The following is a 21,285-nucleotide window of genomic DNA, read 5'->3' as shown; positions in this document are numbered from 1 at the left end:
GGGCTGGTTGCTGTCCATGCCACACGAGGCGTGTGGCACAATTACCCGATACACCACACGTGTGGCAGTTATCGGGACCCTTGTTTTGTGGGGCATCGTTCTGCACGTCCGGCCTATTCAGACCATGGCACAATCTCCTTTCCTGTTAGAATATGGAGAACTTTTTGTTTCCCTCTTCCTCGATCGGACTGAGACGGCCGGAATCATGTTGGAAAGAGTCAGTCCGAACCTTTGTCTGAATCATAATCCCGGCCGGTCTCCACATTAATCACCATGATCGAGTCCGTGACTCCTCCTCCGATCCCCAACAAGGCAAAGCCAGACCGACCTACACAATCTCCATCGTAACGATCGAAACGAGAAAGGCCTGCTAGTACGATCGAAACGATCTTGCGCTCATGGCGTCGCGGTTGCTGCTCCGGCTCCGCACCTTCCGCCGGCCTCCTCCTTCTTTGGCGCCTCCCCACCTCGCCGGAGGTCTCCACCACCGCTGGCCGCCGGTACGTGCAGTTTCCCAAACTGCGAGGCCCCTATATATGCCTTAGCTTTTGTAAATTAGTGTGCGTACGTAGTCGGCTTAATCTGGACTGTATCTTACAACGCACACATACATATATAGGGCGTGCTGCATCATCTTCACGTCGTCTTGCCGCCGAGAGTAGCAGGCACCAGCAGGCGATGGTTTGGAGGAGGATCGCACGTGCATTCGTCGCCGTCCAAGTCGAAGCCACTCCGCCGCCTCATCGTTGGGAACGTGCTCTCCGCCGCGTCTTTCTCCGCAGCCGGCCTTCTCACCAGCAACAAGTCAGAGCAGGAATCACCTCCCACCGGGCCAAATGACCATGGAAGCAACAAGGGCAAGAGGAACTGCACCGATGCTCTTCTCGCCGTTAATTTCCTGTACGTGAGCATAATTAAGCATGGTTTCCTTGCTAATAAGCATTTTAAATTTGTTTGTACTACATTTGTTGATTGTTTTTCCTTTTTGCGTGCTTGCGTCGTCAAAGTGTTCACGTCGCAGATGCCACATCAAACAGAGCGCTTAGTATGTTGGGGGCTAAGGTTTGTAGTACATTCTATCCGTTCAACATTTATTCCGGTACCGTGTCTCCGTGACATCAGTTGATGCACTTATTCATCTCATTCGGGTCTATCTATCTATATTTCGTCGATTAATTAATTGCCCGTCTAATATAATGCTGTGTGCAACGATGGTTTACCATGAACGGATCAAAGGAAAACGACCTGATCCGCCGAGGGCAGATATGGCGTCTGCTTACATCGTCCGTTCTTCATGGGGATTTCAAGCACCTATCTGTAAGTATGTGTGTTGGGTCATTACGTACGTACGATTATGCTCTACGGAATCAATGGCAATTAATAACTTCCTATGTATCGTCCTGATCCTGATGATGCATGCAGAATAATTGTACCACTTTGGATAGGATTGGGCCTAGGTTGGAAGAGGCTACTGGCCCCAGAAGGTTTCTGGCTATTTATTGCACTTCAGCGTTGTCAGGTCAGGTGTTTCTTAATTTCTGTTTTTCACAATCTGTATGTGTTTAGATTTTATTGCTATTTCAGTGCTCTCTTCCTTACGGTTGGTAAGGTCCACTCGTATTCAAAGTAACTGATTGTTCATGTTTTGGAATTGTTGTAATAGGTTCACTGATGAGCTACTGGTTTTGCCCCGACCCTTCTGTCGGTGCTTCCGATGCTATTTTAGGATTGGTGTGTCCATTTATCTTACTCCCAAGATGCATTTTCCTATATCTCACTCACCGTTGATCATCAACATTCTGCCTTGACTATCAGGTTGGTGCGGAAGCCGTTTACATGTGGAGGCACCCGAAGCACTTGGAAAAAGCAAATGAAACTCTAGGGGAAATCGCGTTTGTGGTTTTCTGCAATCTGGTACATTTGATTTTTGATCTTTGTTCGCCCTTGTTTTCGCCAAGAAAATTGCTGCATTAATTCCATGCGGGTGCAGATCGATCTCACATGTTTCGTTTGACAGTGCATTGGTTTCATCTTAAAGCATCGCACCCGCACAGATGACTGGGCACATGTAGGTCTCCTAATTGATTTTCTATGCAGTCCATTCGATCTGCTGTGACAAATGAAACACTTAATTAGCTTACTTGGATGGATTGATTCTCATGCAGCTAGGAGGCTTCCTTGGGGGAGCGGCTGTCGAATGGTTCGTCGGTCCACATTGGCAGAAGCATGTTGGGCCGGATGGAAAGGAGGTGTTCGAAGATAGGGCCCCTCTTGTTCGGATAATGAATAGGTAGAAGGCCACCGGTGACGACTCGGCTTGTACATGGAATTAGCAGCGCCTGCATATATTTTGTTGTATAAACACAAATACTTATACTGAATTAAGCAGATGGAGTGTTATTTGCAAAATGCAAGCATCTCCCGGTAAAATACGTCTTGTTGTCTCCCGATTCTAAGTAGACTTATCCTGACAACACTTTAAGCCTGCTAATGTATGTATGTATTTACCTTGTTTCATGGTTCATACCGCTAACCATTTGTCCATCTCTTTCAACAACATCATCAAATATTCCATAAGGTTATTCATGGAAGAAACTAAACATTAAATGTAAGACTAGTAAAAATGTTTTCATACCAGAAGGACTACAAAATGAATGTATAGATTGTGCATGAAAGGTCGGGACGTGGAGTTTTGATCCCGGGTGCACATGTGCCCGGATGGACTGTAAAATCCCCAAAAAAAAATTAAAACCATCCAAAAAATTCTGGGTTTTTTTCAACACGCATGTTTGAATTTTCTACCCCCGTGAAAAATTCTTAAAGAAATAACATTCAATGCACTCAGGGAAAAAATATTCTTTGAAAAAGCTCACTTTTTAAGCATTAAGGGATGCATTTTTTTTACAAAAGCATCACGAACGTGTTCTCTTCGGAAAAATCTACACATATGGAGAACAATCAAGAATGTATCTTTATAGAAAAATTTAGTTTAATGTTGACACCGGTGCATTTGCACTTGGGAGCAGAATGGCACTTTTTTGCATTGATTCTTGCAATATCCCAAATCTTAATTCATGATTTATTTTAAAAATAAATGAAAAATAAAATTTATATGGATATTTAGCATGCCTTTTAAATGTTCCTGATTGTACTAGGTGCACTTGAGGCATTGGTTTTATTGAAAACAACTTGCAAATTAAATATTGTATAAGATCATAAAGGATGGATGATCTAGGTTCATATTTGTCTAGGTAGTTTGCATATTTGTCTTCACCGGTTCCAAGAAAAGGGATAAAACATCCATACACATGTCAACAAGCAATACGTGCTAGAAGGTACATAGGTCAAAGTTTCATAACTACCTCGTCCGAATCAAACCCTAACCTCAAAATCCCAGATGTCCTTTCTAATCCAGATCAATCGCGTCCATTTTTCGCTGGAAACTCATTTGGGATTTGGGATTGCTTATGTGGCATGGGAGTGAGTGAGAATTCTTGCAATTTGTGTGCCCATCACCCATGCACCATGAAGCTGGTATGTGATTCCCCCTTGTTCCAGTGCCACATAAGCACTCCCAAATCCCAAACAAGTTTTTAGCGAAAAACTATTGGGATTGACCGGGATTAGAAAGGATGTGGTGCCAGTTTCATTCGATTTTGAGGTCAAGGTTTGGTTTAGACTGATTATAAGAATTCAAGGTTTATTTCAGACTTTTTTTATGTTAAAATAGTAACACAAATCCATCATACTACAAAATTCTAGATCCAAATTCCAACATAGTATGAAAAAAGGTAAATTCATTGATGATAAATAAAATGTGTTGAATTTATGGACATAATGCCTATATGTTACCATGTGTCATAAAAACTGCAATCTAATCGGTTTTCTACATTCGTGTGTCTTTAGGTTGAATTCTCTCGGTCTACGCTCCTTTCAATGGCAGCGGTTGCTGTTCTAGTGTGTTGGTCTTATGGGGCCTTAGCACGATGAATTTCCGACTGTCTACTACAACTTTTGCCCAGCTCCAGCAAGGAAGGGACGATGAGGGCAGCGCGCCTTCAGCTTGCTTCAGTGCTTGAAGTTATCGCTAGGTGGTCTACTGATCTGGATGTACTTCTTATTATTTCAAGTGCTCGTTGTACTGCCAAAAGTTCTGTCTAGTTGTGCACCCGTCCTCGTGCCCTCTTGCGAAATCATCTAGGGTTCCCTGCCTCTCGTCGGCGCCGCCGTTGGTCCACCTCATCTTCTATGGTCCTTGGACCATGGTGACGTGGTGGATCCCGGCCCTTGTCGGCGGGATGGATTCGGCTTTTGGTGCATTTCTGAGTTTTGTTAGGGCTTGTGCCATGCTCAAGAAGACGAGGCGGCGGTGGCTTCTTGAAGATGGACAAGGTCCGACCCGTCTCGGTGATGTTTCAAGCGTCGTCAGAAGGCGTGTGGAGGTTTGTCTCCGATGGATCTTGTGGGATCCGGTCGGTGTTTGTCTTCGGAAGATCCGACTGGACCCGGTCTTCGTTTGTCTATGTCGTGTGTCTGCAGGTTGGATCCTTCCGATCTACGCTTCTCTTGATCGGCAACGGTTGTTGTTCTGGTGCGCTGGTCCTATGGGGCCTTAGCACGACGACTTCCCGACTGCCTACTACAACAATGTTTGCTCGACTCCGACGAGGGAGAGGCGATGACGGCGGCATGCCAACGGCTCGCTCCAGTGTTTGTAGTCATCGTTAGGTGGTCTACGGACCTGGATGTAAATTTTACTTCTAGTGTTCTTTGTACTACCTTGAAGTTGATGAATTAATCGAAATTTTTCTTGCAAAAAAATTAGATCGAAAGTTTTCCAAAAAAAGATATATATATATATGTCTGTAAAACATAGGTTTTGGGGGAACTGGCTCAACCCTCTTTGGGGTGGCCTATCACATATATATAATGATGACATAGAAGTCCAATACCAATACGGTATGGTTTACACAATAGGACTACAATACGAAGTCTAACACCCTCCCTCAATCTCAACTTACTCCTGAAGTATCTAGGAGGTTGAGATTGCGCCTATAGACCTCAAACATGGGAGAAGGTAGAGGCTTGGTGAAGATGTCTGCAAGTTGATCTTTTGAAGAGATAAACCTGACTTGTAGTAGCTTTTGTGCAACATGTTCCCTCACAAAATGATAGTCAATCTCAATGTGTTTAGTCCGTGCATGGAACACCGGGTTTGATGACAGAAACGTAGCACCGATGTTGTCACACCAAAGGACCGAAGGATGTGGCAGAGCAACTCCTAGCTCTCGAAGTAGGGACTCAATCCATATAAGTTCGGCAGTCGCATCGGCAACCGACTTGTACTCAGCTTTTGTGCTGCAGCGGAAAACAGTGGCTTGCTTGCGTGCACTCCAGGCGATCAGATTAGGACCCAAGAACACAGCATGTCCCCCCGTAGATCGCTTGTAATCTGGACACCCAACCCAATCAGCATCAGAAAATGCAGAAAGAACTCCGGAGGAACTAGGGCGCAGGTGAAGACCAAATGAGACAGTGAGACGCACATAACGCAGTATGCGCTTCACAGCAGACCAGTGTACATCAGTAGGTGCATGAACATACTGGCACACCCTGTTAATCGCAAAGGAGAGATCAAGACGCATGATCGTCAGATACTGCAAACCACCAACAATACTCCTGTACTCAGTAGCATCCTCAGGAGATAGAAGAGCACCACCAGCAGCTGAAAGTTTGTCAGTGGAGGACATGGGCGTAGGCGATGTCTTGCACTTGAGCATACCAGCACGGCGCAAGAGATCAAGAGAGTACTTCTTTTGGATGAGAGCCAAACTGCCACGAGACTGATGAGCAACCTCAATACCCAGGAAGAAATGAAGCTGTCCCAAATCCTTAACTGCAAAATCACAACCAAGTGCAGTCACAAGAGTATCAGCAGCCGTCAGAGAGGAGCTCACCAGGACAATATCATCCACGTACACGAGGAGGTACATGGTCACACTCGGTCGCTGAAACAAGAACAGTGAAGTATCAACCGTTGAAGAATGCATCCATGAGTGCGTAGAGCTGAAGCTAGGCGAGCATTCCAGGCAGGAGGAGCCTGCTTCAGTCCATATATAGCCTTCGTCAGACGACGGAGATGATAAGGCTGAGTGTGATCAACAAATCCAGGTGGTTGCCTCATGTAAACCTCTTCTTCAAGCAATCCATGAAGAAAAGCGTTTTGCACGTCAAGCTGATGGAGAGACCAACTGCGAGAAACTGCCAGAGACAGAAGAAGTCGAATAGTGGTAGGCTTAACAACTGGGCTGAATGTATCCTCATAGTCCAGGCCCCGGCGCTGTTTAAAGCCCTTAGCCACAAGGCGCGCTTTGTAGCGCTCAATGGAACCATCTGCATGTTTCCTCACCTTGAACACAAACTTCGAATCAATGATGTTGACGCGAGACAGAGGGGAAACAAGTGTCCAGGTCTTATTCTTCATAAGAGCATTATATTCTTGTTCCATAGCAGCCCTCCAGTGTGGAATACTCATAGCGGCTTGATAACTGCGTGGTTCGGCGGTTGGATCATCCACAGCATGAGCCAGGCAAGCAGCAAGATATGTGACCGTGCCATCAGTGCGCTCCTTGGGACGGACAATGCCACTGTGGCTGCGAGTGTGTGGACGTTGCGGAGGAGCGAACACAGGGGCCGGCGGGACATCCGGAGCAGACGGGGCCAATCCAGAGGACTCCAGCAAAGAAGGACCGGGTGACAGTGGACCGGGCAACGGCGGACCGGGTGACAGCGGGCCAGCCGACGTAGGCCCCGACATCGTGTGAGCCGTTGCGGGCCCGGGCGAAGTAGGCGGCAAGGACGCCCGCGCGGATGGCGGTGGCGACAACTGAGGGGAGTCCAGGCGAGGAGGCGGCGATGTAGGCTGCTCAGAGGAGGCCATCGCGAGCTCCGGCCCAGTCGCAATAGACAACATGGGCTCCGGCCCAGTCGCAGTTGGAGACAGGGCGCCCGGGGCGGGGTCGAGGGCGGGCGGCGGTGCATGCACTTGCACCGGCCGATCGACGTGCGCCACGGGCAACGTAGTGGGTCCATCAGGGAGGAGTTCCAGGCGAGCTCCACGTCCAGTTCCTGCACCATGATTAGGTAACAACACAGGCGAATATGCAACATCTTCAAATTGGCCAGGCATAAGAGGAGATGAATGCATAGATGGTGCTGAGATGGATGATTGAGGCATGGCAGAAAAGGGAAAGACGTTCTCATCAAAAACAACATCCCGAGATATGTAGACTCGATTGGTTGGGACATGGAGACACTTGTAGCCTTTATGGAGAGAACTATACCCTAAGAACACACACTTTTTGGAGCGAAACTCAAGTTTGCAATCATTATAAGGACAAAGATGAGGCCAGCAGGCACACCCGAACACCTTAAAAAAGGTATAGTCGGGAGTTTCATCTAAGAGAAGCTCAATAGGAGTTTTCATATTAAGAACACGTGTAGGTATTCTGTTAATGAGAAAACACGCGGTAGCAAAAGCATCACTCCAAAAACGAAAAGGTACAGAAGCATGAGCAAGAAGTGTGAGGCCGGTCTCAACTATATGGCGATGTTTGCGCTCAACAGCGACATTCTGCTGATGTGTATGTGGGCATGATAAACGATGAGAGATCCCAAGCTTATTAAAGAAAGTGTTGAGGTTGCGATATCCCCCCCCACACCATCTGACTGAACATGGATAATTTTATGCTTGAGGAGACGTTCAACATGCAATTGAAACTGAATGAATATATCAAACACATCAGATTTGCGCTTAAGAAGATAAAGCCATGTGAAGCGACTATAGGCATCAACAAAACTGACATAATAGTTGTGACCACTAATAGATGTTTGTGCTGGACCCCACACATCAGAAAACACAATTTCAAGAGGATTCTTTACTTCTCTAGTAGATGAAACAAAAGGTAGCTGGTGACTCTTGCCTTGTTGACAGGCATCACACACGAACATCTCTTTATTGGTAGACACTAATGGCAGCTCATGGCGGTGGATTATGTGGTGAACGATGGGTGTAGTGGGGTGACCAAAGCGAGAGTGCCACTGGTAAGGCGACACACGAACACCGCTGTAGACGCACCGGGCGGATGGATCCTCCAAATGGTACAAGCCTTGGCTCAACCGGCCACTAAGCAGAACGTCCCGGGTTGCCCGATCCTTAACAAAAAGATTAAACGGGTGAAATTCACATAGGACATGATTATCAAGGGTGAGCTTAGGGACAGATAAAAGATTACGAGTCACCGAGGGACGCGTAAAACATTACAAAGATAGAGTTGCCTAGAGGGATGACTAGTTAAAAGAGATGCTTGGCCAATGTGAGAGATGGGCATACCTACACCATTGGCGGTGTGAACCTGATCATGCCCGTAGTAGGGCTGGTAGGTGGAGAGTTTGTTGAGATCGTTCGTCATGTGATCCGTGGCGCCAGTGTCCATGTACCAGGCTGGATCAACGGGGTAGGATGGTGTGTATCCCTGCTCGATGCGTGGGTCCTTGCCCTTGGCGGTGATGTGGGTAGCTGGGGCGGCAGCAATGTGGGCTGCCGGGGCGGCGGCGGGGGGACCAAAGTCTACCATGGCAAATTGGCGCTCGTTGCCCTTGCCGTCATTGCCGATGCCAAGGAAGCTCCTCTGAAAGCGGTGGTGACACTTGGAGGCGACATGGCATTCACGACCACATAGCTGGCACATCACCCTAGTGTTAGGGCCCCCACCCAGGGTTGATGCAGGGGGTGGGGTGGCCTTCTCAGGCGACGGGGCAGGGGGCGCTGGCCGCGAGAAGCCCAGAAGGCCGCCGGCTGGACGATGATGTTGGTGGAGGAGCGACGAGCCTCGACGCGTTGCTCGGTGAAGAGGAGGCGTGAGTAGAGCTCATGAGGAGGCATCGCTGGCTTGGCGTTGTGAACAGCCTCGGCAATATTGTCGTAGTCGGCGTCGAGGCCTTTGATGACAAAGCCGGCAAACTCCTCATCGCTGAGCGGCCGACCAATAGAGGTGAGTGTGTGCGCCAGCACCTTCATCTTGTTGAAGTAGGTCGTGGCGGAGGGGTCCAGCTTCTTAATGTCGGCGAGCTCGCTGCAAAGGGCCATCGAGCGGGAGGTAGAGACCTGGGCAAAGGCGTGCTCCAGGGTCGTCCAGGTGTCCATGGAGGTGGCGGCGAAAAGACAGAGACCTGCGACCCCATCGCCGAGGGAGCCCTGGATGGCAGAGAGGATCGCCCGGTCCTGCTGCACCCACATATGGTGTTCCGGGTTAATGGTAGGGCCGTGTACGGTGGGGATGACATGCGGAGGACACGGTAAGGAATCGTCCACAAACCCTAGGAGAGATCGGCTGCGGAGCAGCGGTAGGACCTTGCGCGCCAGAACAGGTAGTTGTCCGGCGTGAGTCTGATGGCGATCAAGTTGTTGAAGTGGAACGGCCCGGCGGGCGTGATGACGCCAGCAGCAGGGGCGGAGGTTGGCTGAGCCACGGCGGGAACCACAGCTGCGACCGATGCCACGGGTGGCGGCGCGGGAACGATCGGGATCACGGCCGCGGGTGGTGCCGTGAGCTAGGATGCAGGTGGCTCCGTGGGCAGCGCCTCCCTCGAGGTTGCCGGGATGATGGCGAGTGTCAAGGAGGATCCAGAGGGGGCCATCGCGGGCGGCGGCAGCGCGACTGGTGCTGAGGCCGTCTCGGGCGGTGATGGCGGAATCGGCGCTGAAAACAGGGAGCCGACGGCGGTGGAGCCAAAGAACTGAGGCACTGACGGAGCCAGGGGGCGAGGTGGGAGGTTGAGGAGGGCGGCAAGCGACGGGGGATTGACCCGGAGCTGGCGGCGCCCGAAGCGGAAGCGGTCATGGCGCCGGCGGCAGCAGCGCTAGGGTTTAGGGTTTCGGTGGTGCGGCGGCGGCGGGTGGAGTAGAAGACCTAGGTTAGGCTCTATACCATGTAAAACATAGGTTTTGAGGGAACTGGCTCAACCCTCTATGGGGTGGCCTATCACATATATATAATGATGACATACAAGTCCAATACCAATACGGTATGGTTTACACAGTAGGACTACAATACGAAAGTCTAACAATATCTAAAAAAAACGTATAGGCCGTGCATCCAGGGGTTTGATTACCCGGATTATAAAACATGTTGACCATCGATTGGGGTTCAGAATCATGAGGGTGAATGAGTGGAGCTGGTTGGAAGCGTGCAACTATAGATGTGTGTAGTGCGCACGCGCACCATGCATGCACGTACCATGGATGCAGTACGTGCGTCGGGCTGCTCGATTGATGGATGTAACTATATACTCCCTCTGTTCCTAAATGTAAGTATTTGAAGAGAATTTATTATGGACCACATACGAAACAAAATGAGTGAATCTACACTTTAAAATGCATCTATATACATCTGTATGTGGTTCATAGTGGAATCTCTACAAAGACTTATATTTAGAAATGGAGGGAGTATTCTCGTAGCATCATCGTGCATGCTCCATATGCATAGAGTGAGATGCTCATTGGTTCGTCTATGCTGGTGATGTCGCATTTGTTCATCTATATAACCTAATTAATGATGCCCTTGTGCTGGGGTCATACATTTCCATGCAATCGATCTGAAACAGAAGCCAAATTAGCAGTAGGAGTAAGTTGGCCAGAGACGGCTTACAAAAACAGAAGCCAAGCTATCGGACTGTCCTCTCCGATGGAAATACAAACTAGTTTTCCTAACCTTTTACTCCGTGACTCCAATCTCGATACGCAACACATTAATCCATCTCCGTCGAAACGAGAGGCCTGCCTGCACCTACGTGATCTTATTGTTTACAACGCCGTCACCATGGCCATGGCGTCTGCTCCGGCTCCGCTCCATCAGCCGGCCTCTTCCTCCGGCGCATATTCCTGGCTCCTCCTCTTTGGGCGCTCAACTCGAAAACGGTGTTCTCTACGGCTCGCCGCCGGTACCGTTTCTTGATACATATGCCTTGCATGTTACCTTTACTGTTACCCATATTGCTTGCATCGGCCACATCCAGTGGCGGAGCCAGCGTGTAAGCATTGGGTTCAATTCAATCCAATGGATTTTTCACGCCACGTACATGCATACACCTTGTCGCTTGTTATTTTTTTAGACAATCACGCGAAGCTTTATTTAACTTGTGCCAACGTTCAAAGGTACAAAAGACAGATTACCAGGATTGCCTAACCACACATGACGGCCAATCCCCAAATTCAAACTATGCTTCGCTAGATTGTGAGCTTCGAAATTCGGGCTCCTAAACTCATGTACAAAAGTACACGAAATAAATGAGGAACTATGATCTATGATCTCTGTAGAATAGCTCCATAGATAGCCGGCGTTTTGTTCTTGATGTCGTCCGCAACGACTTTGCAGTCAGAGGCGACATGTATCCTGCGAATATTAAGGTCTTCAGCTAGCGCTAATGCCTCCTTGACTGTTAATGCTACGAGCGTTGATGGGTCACTGATTCCCTTGACAACCAAAGCTGATGCTCCTTGAAACATACCAGCGTGATCATGGCATATGGCAGCGTGATCATGGCATATGGCAGCAGCAACTCCACATCCTCTGTTGGCTACGATCGCCGCATCCACATTGATCTTTGCACACGATTCAGGTGGCGCAATCCAGCGACAAGTTCTCGCCGCTTGCTGTTGTACCTGTCCGCTCCCCACTCCAGCGATAATTTGCAAGTCGGCTATGTATGCTTTGATGAACAGATTAGATCCTTGGGGGCTCTCGAAAACTCCCTCATAGATAGCCTTGCGCCGAGCTCTCCATGTGGCCCACAGTGTAACCATCATCAGAACAAAATGCTCTTGAGATAGTTGGTCATGCATCTCTAGTAGCCAGTGTTTTGTGTTAGGATTCGTGTTCATACTCAGAAGTTGCACCACCTCATCCTCCGAGAGCGCCCATATGCACCTTGACATAGTACACTCCAAGAGTACGTGTCTCCATGAGTCTTCCCTCCCGCACAACAAACATCGATGAGTTTCTGACATGTGTCGGTGGTGCAGTAGGTCCGCCGTCGGCATAGTGTGCCTCGCCAGCCGCCATAGGAAGACCCTGAGTTTGGAAGGTACCTTGATATTCCACAACGTTGTCCAATCCCTTCGGTCGGCGTTAAGTGTCGAGCCAGCAGGGATCTGTTCCAGCCAGTTCCCTCGTTCCTCCTTCCTGGTCATGATCATCCGGTATGCTGAACTTACTGAAAATCCGCCGCTCCTCTCGGCTGACCAGGCCCAAAAATCTTCCACCGCCCTAGTGCAAATGGGTATGGACAGTATGGCTTCAGCATCAAAACGCACAGTGGTCCAGATCAGTTCCTCCTTCCACGACGCTGTGGTCGTATCTATGAGTTCAGCCACCAACTCGGGCGGGTTAGGAGTAAGAGATGTGATCGGTCTAAACGGTCCCATTCTCTGCAGCCAGTTGTCACTCCATATATTTGTCGTTTGCCCATTGCCGATACGCCTAACAATGCCTTGCTTCAGAATGTCTCTTCCATCAAGAACAGCCCTCCAAATCTGTGATGGATGATGGCCTAGCTCTGCCTCCAAGAAGCCTGTGTTAGGAAAATATGCACCCAGTAGAAAATCTTAGTTCAACCCATCAAGCTAGCACCACACCGGCCAGAATCCTCTCAGCCCATAAATTCTTTTTTTTTACTGGCTCCGCCCATAAACTCTTTAAAACATCAATGGTCCAACCAAAAGCCCACAGCTATTTCTCAAAAAACAAAAGAAGCCCACACGATAAATGTGAAGGCATACGATCCCATCCGCGCAGCATGCTCGGCCGTTCGATTTACATACCATGTATACGCAAGTAACGCAGCACGCTACGCGCCTCGCGTCTCCTTGTCGTCTCTAGCTCCCATTGCGGCGGCTAGCAGGCAGGTCGGCCGTCGGCCGCGGCCGGCAATTGAAGTACAAACTCAAGAACGAGGTTACATCGGCCCTCTGTGCATGTGTTTTAGCCCACCACACCTTTACGGTATTACTCTTTGCCCTAAGTTTCTAGTAACTGCGTTTTCCCTGAACTGATCTAGGTTTTGAAACGATGTTTTTCAAAGAGAAATTGATCGCCACGTTCAGATAATGATGCAGACTCTTCAAGGCCACCCGTTAGATGTAAACAAACTGCATCGAAAGTCATTGCTTCAAGTAATCTTCCAAGGCCTTCTACATATGTAGAGAGAAACTAATTTAGATGCTTGGCCGATTGGAAGAGAATCTAATATTAGACCAGAAATCCTAAGATGCTCGTCGAGGAGATGGAGGTTTTATAGGCCTGGTTGGCCTGCACCTGCCGGAACTTGGCCTCCCGCTCCTCCCGCACCATGTCCGTGTAGCCTGCACCAGCGAGGAGGGTGGCGCCGGCTCGTCCTCGGCGGCGTCCTCCATTTGGACGTCGTCGACCTCCGTCTGCCTGCCGGCCTGCCAGCCGGCAGCAATGGCCATCGTCTCCCTCTTATCCTCAGACGAGAGGCTATCCTAGACGGCTTTGAGCGTGAGGACACCATGGCGGGCGTGGTGCCGTGAGGAGAAAGAGACCGGAGGAGGATGGTTGTGGCTATGGCCGGGGATGGAGTTTATATAGCGGGCGGATTGCAATGGGTCGCGGCATTATGTTTAATGGTGGGCAGCAGACAGGCGGACATGTGGCGTCAGAGTAGGTTCCTCGACACCGCATATCATTAATGTAGGACGGCGGATCGACGGCGTGTCGTTTGACGCATAGCAGTCGCCTGCACCGGGAAGCGGCGCGCGCAGCGCTTTCTCGGTCGGCGCGCCTAGTCTCTCGGTCGGCGCTCTCTCGATCGGCGCGCCTAGGTCAGGCAAAGCCCCCCTAGTTTTTTTGTCTCCGGTTTACAAGGAAAAGTGCGTCGAGTGGACCGATACAAAACCGTATTGGATGACACAACACATTTAGACCGCGTGGTCCGAACGGTTACAGATGGTTTGAGAATCGGCGTTGAAGATGCCCTCCTAGCTAGTAGGAGTAAGTTGGCTAGAGACGGCATATATAAAGAAAATGAAACCAAACAATCAGACTGTCCTAAAAGTCAAACTGCTTTTTGTAGAGTGAACGGTCCTGTTTGAAACGGTTATGGAGTATAACTTTTTGGTCTGTCTAGGGCACATTTAGATGTGCTCTAGTTATTGCAAATCTAAATGACTCAATCAAGTATAAAAAAAATGAAAAGAGAATAAAGAAAAAATACTTACTCGAATCGTTGTGTACGATAAATGATAGTATTGGATTTAAATGTGCAATACTTATGGCACGTCTAGATATGTGCTTTAGCAAAACTTTGACTTTTTCCTCCTTGACTTCCAAGCTAAGCGAGATATACAACACATTAATTGATCTCCGTCAATACAAGAGGCCTGCCTGCACGTACGTGGTGTTCTTGTCTACAACGCCGTCCACATTGCCATGGCGACGCGGCTGCTGCTCCGGCTCCGCTCCATCAGCCAGCCTCTTCCTCCGGCACATATCCCTGGCTCCTGCTCTTCGGGTGCCCAACTCGGAAATCATGTCCTCCACTGCTCGCCGCAGGTACGTTTCTATACTAAAGCAAAGACAATTATTTTGAGACGGAGGGAGTATATTCCTTGCATGTTTACTGTTACCAGATTGCTTGCACCGGGCCACATATGGACCTATAACATATATTTGGGTACATTACTTGAGCTCCTTCACGCTTTCATGTGCGTGGTTGCTTGGTATATTATCTTTGTGGGCGTTTTTATTGAGCCATATGTTTAATTATAGGGCATGCGGCAAATTCATGTCTTGCCAAGAGCAGTACCCAACAACAGTCGGTTGTTTGGAGGAGGATCACGTTGGCATTCTTCGTCGTCCAAGCCACCCCGCCCTCGCCGCATCCTCACGAATGTGCTCTCTGCTGCGTCCTTCTCCGCTGCCGGCCTTCTCATCGATGACACATCATCGGAGGATAAGCAGAAATCGCCGCCCATGGGCCCAATCGATAGTGGAAGCAAAAAGAAGAAGACTCACAAGAGGGACTGCACCAACGCTCTTCTCGCCATCAATGTCATGTACGTGACCCAGTGTTAAACTTTAGTTATCCTTCTATCTTTTGAATCAAAGTGGCTTCTTAATTTAGGCATCCGCTTGTTGAAATCTTGTTCTTCCTTTTTCGCTTGCTCGCTCGCGTCGAAGGGTTTACGTCGTGGATGTAGCAGCAAGAGGGAGGCTTTCTCTGTGCGGAGCTATGGTAGGTTTGTACAGTTTGTGGGTTCAAACTCCATTCAAGTGTATTTGCAGGTCAATATCAATTAATGCTGAACTAATCCGAGATGATTTTGCCATGGATTCAAGGTCAACGAGATGGTCAAGAAAGGGCAGATCTGGCGTTTGGTGACACCATGTTTCCTTCATGGTGGTCTTATTCATCTTGGGGTACATGTTCCTGCTTGTTTCAGTTGACATTAATGTTACACTCTTAGATAATTCATTGCAGCTGCTAATTAACTTCATATATATCATCGTGATGATCCATGCTAGGTAAATAGTTTCACTTTGCATGATATTGGGCCTATGGTGGAAGAGGTCACTGGCCCTGCAAGATTTCTAACTATTTATTTCACTTCGGCACTGGCAGGTAGGTGTTTCTTCATCTTTTACCTCTCCCCTTCCGATAACGCACAATATTTGTTATTTTTGTAGTGTTAATGTGATAACCGACTCTTTGTTGTCGAAATTGCTATAACAGGTTCACTCATGAGTTACTGTGCTGGCATCGAATCTTCTGTTGGTGCGTCCGCTGCTATTTGTGGATTGGTATGTCCGTTTATTGCAAATAATACATTTTTAGAAATTTGTGCTTAACCGCTTAACCCCATAGTGATTTATAATTTGCCCAGGAATATGACATTATTGTGAACTAGCCACTTACAGATGAGAACATGGGCTTTGTTCCCACAGTTTTCTATAATTAAGCTTCTATTGACTAAAACCGTCACATCAAGGTGCATGATTCAACTGATCAGAGATCGCTCTCGTCCTCTACGTAGACACTATTTGAAGCATGGAAATAAAGTTTTTATTATAAGATGATAGTTGTATGAAAAGTGTGAGCCCTCTTGTTCTATTGAACCAAATATAGTGCCTTGGAACCTAAGTAATTTGTTCTGCATTAACAGGTATTGCCACACCACACATTTAGTCAACAACTAAAAACCCACGTGCATAATATAGATATATTCTGAATGTCAAAATCTTGTATCCCTCACATGGTTTTTTTGTATGACATGTTTTTCTTCTAAAGGTAAATGTTAAAAGAATTATGTGACCTACATATACAACATATTGCACATCTTGAATAAACTGGCATGTAATCCACTTGTGCATTCAAAATATTTCCTACTTGTGATTACCACCATTGTATTTTGTGACCGGGCCAAGTCATTAAGATGGACTTTCTTGCTTCTCACTACACTACCTTCTATCTTGATGATCAGATTGGTGCACAGGCGGTTTATATGTGGAGGCACCGAAACCATTTGGAGAAAGCAAATGTAACTTTAGGGCGAATTGCATTTGATGTTGTAATCAATGCGGTACGTAGTGATTTACTTTTTCGATCGTTTGATTATAAGCTTAGTTTGTCTTCTCTTTTCTGCCATGCGTTTGTTGAATTTCATGTGCAGATCTCATATGTTTGTTTGTGTGCAGGGCGTTGGCCTCTACGTAATGAAACGCATAGACAACTGGGCTCATGTAGGTCTCCTAATTAATAGCTCTATCCATGTACAATCCATTCAGATATTGTATGAAATGCTTAATTAGTTTATACTTGGGTTGATTCACATGCAGTTAGGAGGCTTGCTTGCGGGAGTGGTTGTTGAATGTTTTGTCGGTCCACATTGGAAGAAGCTAGGTGTTGCAGAGGATAGAACGAAGGTGATCCAAGACATGGCACCTCTTGCTCGGCTAACCAATGGTGGTATAAGACCACAAAAAACAGTCTTTACTGAGACAGAAGAAGGGTTGTTCGCAAAGTGAAACACATGAATATTCCAGCCTCCAAAGTTGACTTGTTTTGGTGAGACTAGTCGATGGATTGGAGCAAACCTGTTGTACTACTTCCGAAGAGTCTAGACTTCTTATGATATTGTTACTAGTCTCTTATGATATTGTTACTAGTCCAAAGCCACCTGCTATATATAGTACTAGTATAATACCCGTGCGTTGCCACGGGCTCTTGAAATATTTTGCTTGAATTATGTAAACATAATGCATGTAAAAAAAGATAGCACAGGTATAATCGAGTAATAATTTAAGTCCACTTCACTTACATTGTAAACTGTTAATAAAAGGCAATTTGACAATGCATACATATAGTGCGATGATCGAAATAAAAATTTGTTACAAATTAATATCTATTTGATGCTTTAACAAATTCTTGCACAATAACCTTCCACCATGACCGCTCCACCACCATCCTGAGGCTCGACATGAGTCAACTTTAATCGTGTCAAATATACATTGTTTGGATCCTCATGCACATTAAGCAACATTCTTAATTTTTTTCTACCTATAAACCACTATTCTTCTTCGTCTTCGTTCTCCTGCTCCTCTTCACTTACTATCTCTACATTCCCTGTCCAAGCCAACCGCAACCATCAATGGCCCATCCGGCTCAAAATCCCCAAACCTTCTACACCCAGACTACGAATTTTGAGGGACTTTTTGCCAATATTTACTCCTTTCAAGTCTGCAAACAACAATATTAATGTAAAGTAATTAGTGTAAAGTGGTTTATGCCCACTCATGGCCAGTACAACCACAAACTCTGCCGTCTCGCCTACATGATGTGCGTCCACTCCCACAATTTTCCCCCTTACTCTGGCGAGGCCTCCATTACTTCCGAATATTTTGTTCGGATTATTTGCCATCAAGGATAAATTAGCATATGTGATAAAAGTCCCTATGATTTGACACTATAGAGGTAGAGCAACATGAAAAATAAAAGATCATGCTTCTAATCTTTGGACTTTTGTAGTTTAAAAAAATGGCGATAATCTTACAACATTTTTCAGACTCCCGTCCTAATTGAAAATGATTGATGCATTAAGGAACACCTATGGAATCCAAAAAAAACTAATAGCAAGCGACAGTGACATGGATGGCTACCTTGTTGCTTTGGAAGTGGATGGCATGAGCCGTCCCCCATATGCACGAAACAGTCCCAGCCATGCACAGTTAGCCAAGAAACATTGGGTCAAAACAAGGGTGTTGGTACCTTGAGCAACGACGCCATCACGTTGATAAATGCCCAACCCAATTGCTTGTCGCCATCCTCGGCCACCACCTGGACACACTCCTCTAGACCCAGGCGTTTCGAACGACATCCTCCCTGCTTCCCCTGGGCGATGGCCGACTACCGTAACTTCTCTGGAGCGAATCCTTCCAAAGCGCTGCCGACAACATCGTCCCTGTGGCGCTGCTCCTTCCTTTTCGTGCCTTTTGCTTCATTGACCTCCTTCCTATGAAGTTTTAGTAACAAGGTACATTTCAGTAATCAGTAAAAAAAATGCAGATATTAGTACAAGAAAAATGAGCCACTTGACAAAGTTTTAGTAGAAATCAGATTTTCGTACAACAAGATATTTTAGTACGTACTAAAAAGAATAGTACAAGGGCAATCATCCGAACAATATCATCAGAAGTATGAAACTGAACCTTTAGTCGCAGCAGGTGACTACCCTTGTCATCTCAAGATTCAAGCCTCTCCTCTTATCTTGTTCTCCGAGCATGCACTAAAAACTGCAAAAAATACAGAACTATGTGGAAGACAAATCTCCCAGCTTGTTTATGATTCAGAACTCAACTGCATTCAGGCCAATACGTAGCATCTCAAGGATCTAGGTAAATACCTGGAACAAAACTCAATGAAGAACCATAACGTCAGTCAAAACTAAACATGGAAATTTTGAACTCACTGACTTTATGTCAGTCCAGTAGAATGCCCGTGCATTGCTACGGGCTACAATGCATATAAATAAATCAAAAAAATAATTAAATTCTAAAGTGGAAGCTCATTTCTCCCTCCTACTTTCGAGTGTGAACGTACATCAAACGGACATCTAATAGGATCCCCAAAATTCAACCGTCTGGAGAATAGGGTACCTTCAAATCCATGCATATCCATATGCGAGGAAGAAATATGGTTATCCAGACTATCTGCCATGTTATCTCTAACATGTGCGGACCGAACAAATTAAAAAAAACACCCACGACGCACCCTTCTCCTTCCCTGCCGAACCCTCACCTCCCCGCTCGTTTCCCGCCATAGCGGGACATTTTTCACTGGAGCCATCTCCATTGAAACCAGATAACGCCCATCTCACCTTCGTCATGTCGCACTCTCTTCTTCACATTGTATTTCCCCACGGACCGCCGAGGAGTCCCCCGCCAACCGCCCCGCTCTCCGTTCTGTTCCCCTCCCCTTGTGTTTCTGTCGATAGGGGGGGGGGGGGTTGTGTGCCACCTATGACACCCTCCGAGCCAAGAAGGCAGATCTGATGTCTCCTTAGCCATTTTCAGATTGTAACATATAGTTCCCCTCCCCATGTGTTTGTGTGGAACCAACGTCGGGGGTCAGCCGAGCGCCACCCTGGCGCTGGTTTTGGCAATGCTCCATGTGCCCAGAGATTCCGCGTGATCCACCGATGCAGTGAAGGCAGGATATCCTTGTTAGTACTGTATATATGTCATTAGGGCCTCTTGTACTGCCTTCAAGATTAAAAAAATAGATCTATACAAGAAAAGCAGATCCTTCAAAATTGCAATATCAACAAATATTACACCTATGCATTACTAAGGTCTAAGGAGTATTAAAATATGAGATTTACAGGAAACAAATTGGAAAACTATTGAGATATTTCAATAGAGAAAACATATATACAAGGGAATATATTGCTTCAATTCTCACCTTTTCAGGCCTGTCACCACCATCGTAATTATATGTGTCTTTATCCCTCTAGGTAGGGCTGGAAAAAAAGCTCGAAGCTCGCGAGCTAAACAAGTAGCTCGTGACTCGACTCGAATCGACTCGAACTCGAAGAATAACAAGTCGAGCCGAGCTTTAGTTTAAGATAGTTTATAGACCAAGTTAAACGAGTCAATCTCACGAGTACTCGTTTAACTCGTTAGGCTCGATACAATAGATCAGCCACTCCCAATACAAAGAAAGATCAGCCACTAAACAGCCTACTTCCGAGGCGCACAACCCAAGGCCGAGCAGTTGAAGGACTAACCTCCTAGGAGACTCACACGTTACAAGAAAATTACAATTCTATAGTGATATATAAGTTTAATATATACATAATCAATTTTTATCATATTTGAGGGCTTTATGTTCATATCTTAAACGAGCTTAACGAGCTAAACGAGCCAGCTCGGGAGTTATACGAGTCGAGCCAATCTTGGGTTTGAACTCGTTATAGTAACGAGTCGAGTCGAGCTAGCTCGTTAACGAAACGAGCTCTAGCGAGTCGAGCCGAGCTGGCTCGACTCGGCTCGAATTCCAGCCCTACCTCTAGGACTACAGGAGAAAAATGCATATGCACACGTTAGTGGGTACCATGTTAACAAAAGAAAGTTCTTTCGATTAACAATAGCAGTACCATGAATGTTGTTCCACTTCTCTACAGCGCAATGGTTGCCTGGCACTGAAAAGTCTATCTCATTCTTACCTGCTGAATGGTTTCCTTTAGCTGTCGCTATTCTTTATGGATATACCGTTGCTGGCCTAACTGTCTCTCGTGAAATCACGTTAGAGCATGTGTGACTGGACTATATATTCCCTCCATCCGAAAAAGCTTGGGACAAGCTTTTTTGGATGGAGGGAGTATGTTGGACTGGAATATATGTGTCTCGGCTGGACTGGACCTATCCGGCCGTTAGATACTTGTGGTGTGAGGAATGAAAGGAACAGTGTATACAGATGAGTAAATATGGTACTATATAAATGCAAAGGTATCACTACTATTGTCTGTTGGTCTAGTGAGAAATGACGTAGCTCTTTTGCCACCAAATTATCCTGGAACATGCAAATACAGTACAAAAAGATGTTGGATTTGCCCGCTGAATAACAAATTCAGTTAGAATTTCATGTCGGCAGCAATCAAGATTTCTTATTGCCATTACGAAAGGACGAAGCAGAGTAGAGATAGCAGCAACT

At 46.8% G+C, this 21,285-nt stretch overlaps 1 protein-coding gene and 1 long non-coding RNA gene across 3 annotated transcripts; one reads left to right on the top strand and one right to left on the bottom strand.

Annotated features, from left to right (window-relative positions):
- Positions 1 to 12,950: 12,950 nt before the first annotated feature.
- LOC119369000 (RHOMBOID-like protein 10, chloroplastic) lies at positions 12,951 to 17,278 on the top strand. The gene is made up of 10 exons (XM_037634083.1): positions 12,951 to 13,061; positions 14,410 to 14,630; positions 14,847 to 15,133; positions 15,258 to 15,312; positions 15,417 to 15,497; positions 15,603 to 15,699; positions 15,811 to 15,878; positions 16,559 to 16,657; positions 16,773 to 16,817; positions 16,914 to 17,278. The coding sequence occupies exons 2-10, from the start codon at positions 14,508 to 14,510 to the stop codon at positions 17,100 to 17,102; spliced, it is 1,044 nt and encodes a 347-aa protein (XP_037489980.1). The 5' UTR covers positions 12,951 to 13,061; positions 14,410 to 14,507; the 3' UTR covers positions 17,103 to 17,278.
- A 218-nt stretch (positions 17,279 to 17,496) lies between these two features.
- On the bottom strand, positions 17,497 to 18,880 carry LOC119368999. 2 transcript variants are annotated; one of them, XR_005176802.1, is made up of 3 exons: positions 18,783 to 18,880; positions 18,234 to 18,586; positions 17,497 to 17,814 (listed from the first exon to the last, which is right to left on the bottom strand). It is a non-coding gene; the product is annotated as an uncharacterized LOC119368999 (long non-coding RNA). The 2 variants fall into 2 exon arrangements; XR_005176803.1 differs by having other exon boundaries at positions 18,343 to 18,586.
- Between the last annotated feature and the right edge of the window lie 2,405 nt (positions 18,881 to 21,285).

The sequence above is a fragment of the Triticum dicoccoides genome, chromosome 2B, assembly GCF_002162155.2.
Source record: "Triticum dicoccoides isolate Atlit2015 ecotype Zavitan chromosome 2B, WEW_v2.0, whole genome shotgun sequence".
Taxonomy (NCBI): Eukaryota; Viridiplantae; Streptophyta; class Magnoliopsida; order Poales; family Poaceae; genus Triticum; species Triticum dicoccoides.
This window is presented reverse-complemented; position numbering and strand designations above follow the sequence as displayed.

Excerpts from the sequence above, each read along its gene's own strand:
- LOC119369000 (XM_037634083.1), top strand. The coding sequence starts at position 14,508 with ATGGCGACGCGGCTGCTGCTCCGGCTCCGCTCCATCAGCCAGCCTCTT. Across the intron at positions 15,879-16,558 it reads CCGCTGCTATTTGTGGATTG|ATTGGTGCACAGGCGGTTTA; the intron begins GTATGTCCGTTT and ends CTTGATGATCAG. Across the intron at positions 16,658-16,772 it reads TTGATGTTGTAATCAATGCG|GGCGTTGGCCTCTACGTAAT; the intron begins GTACGTAGTGAT and ends GTTTGTGTGCAG.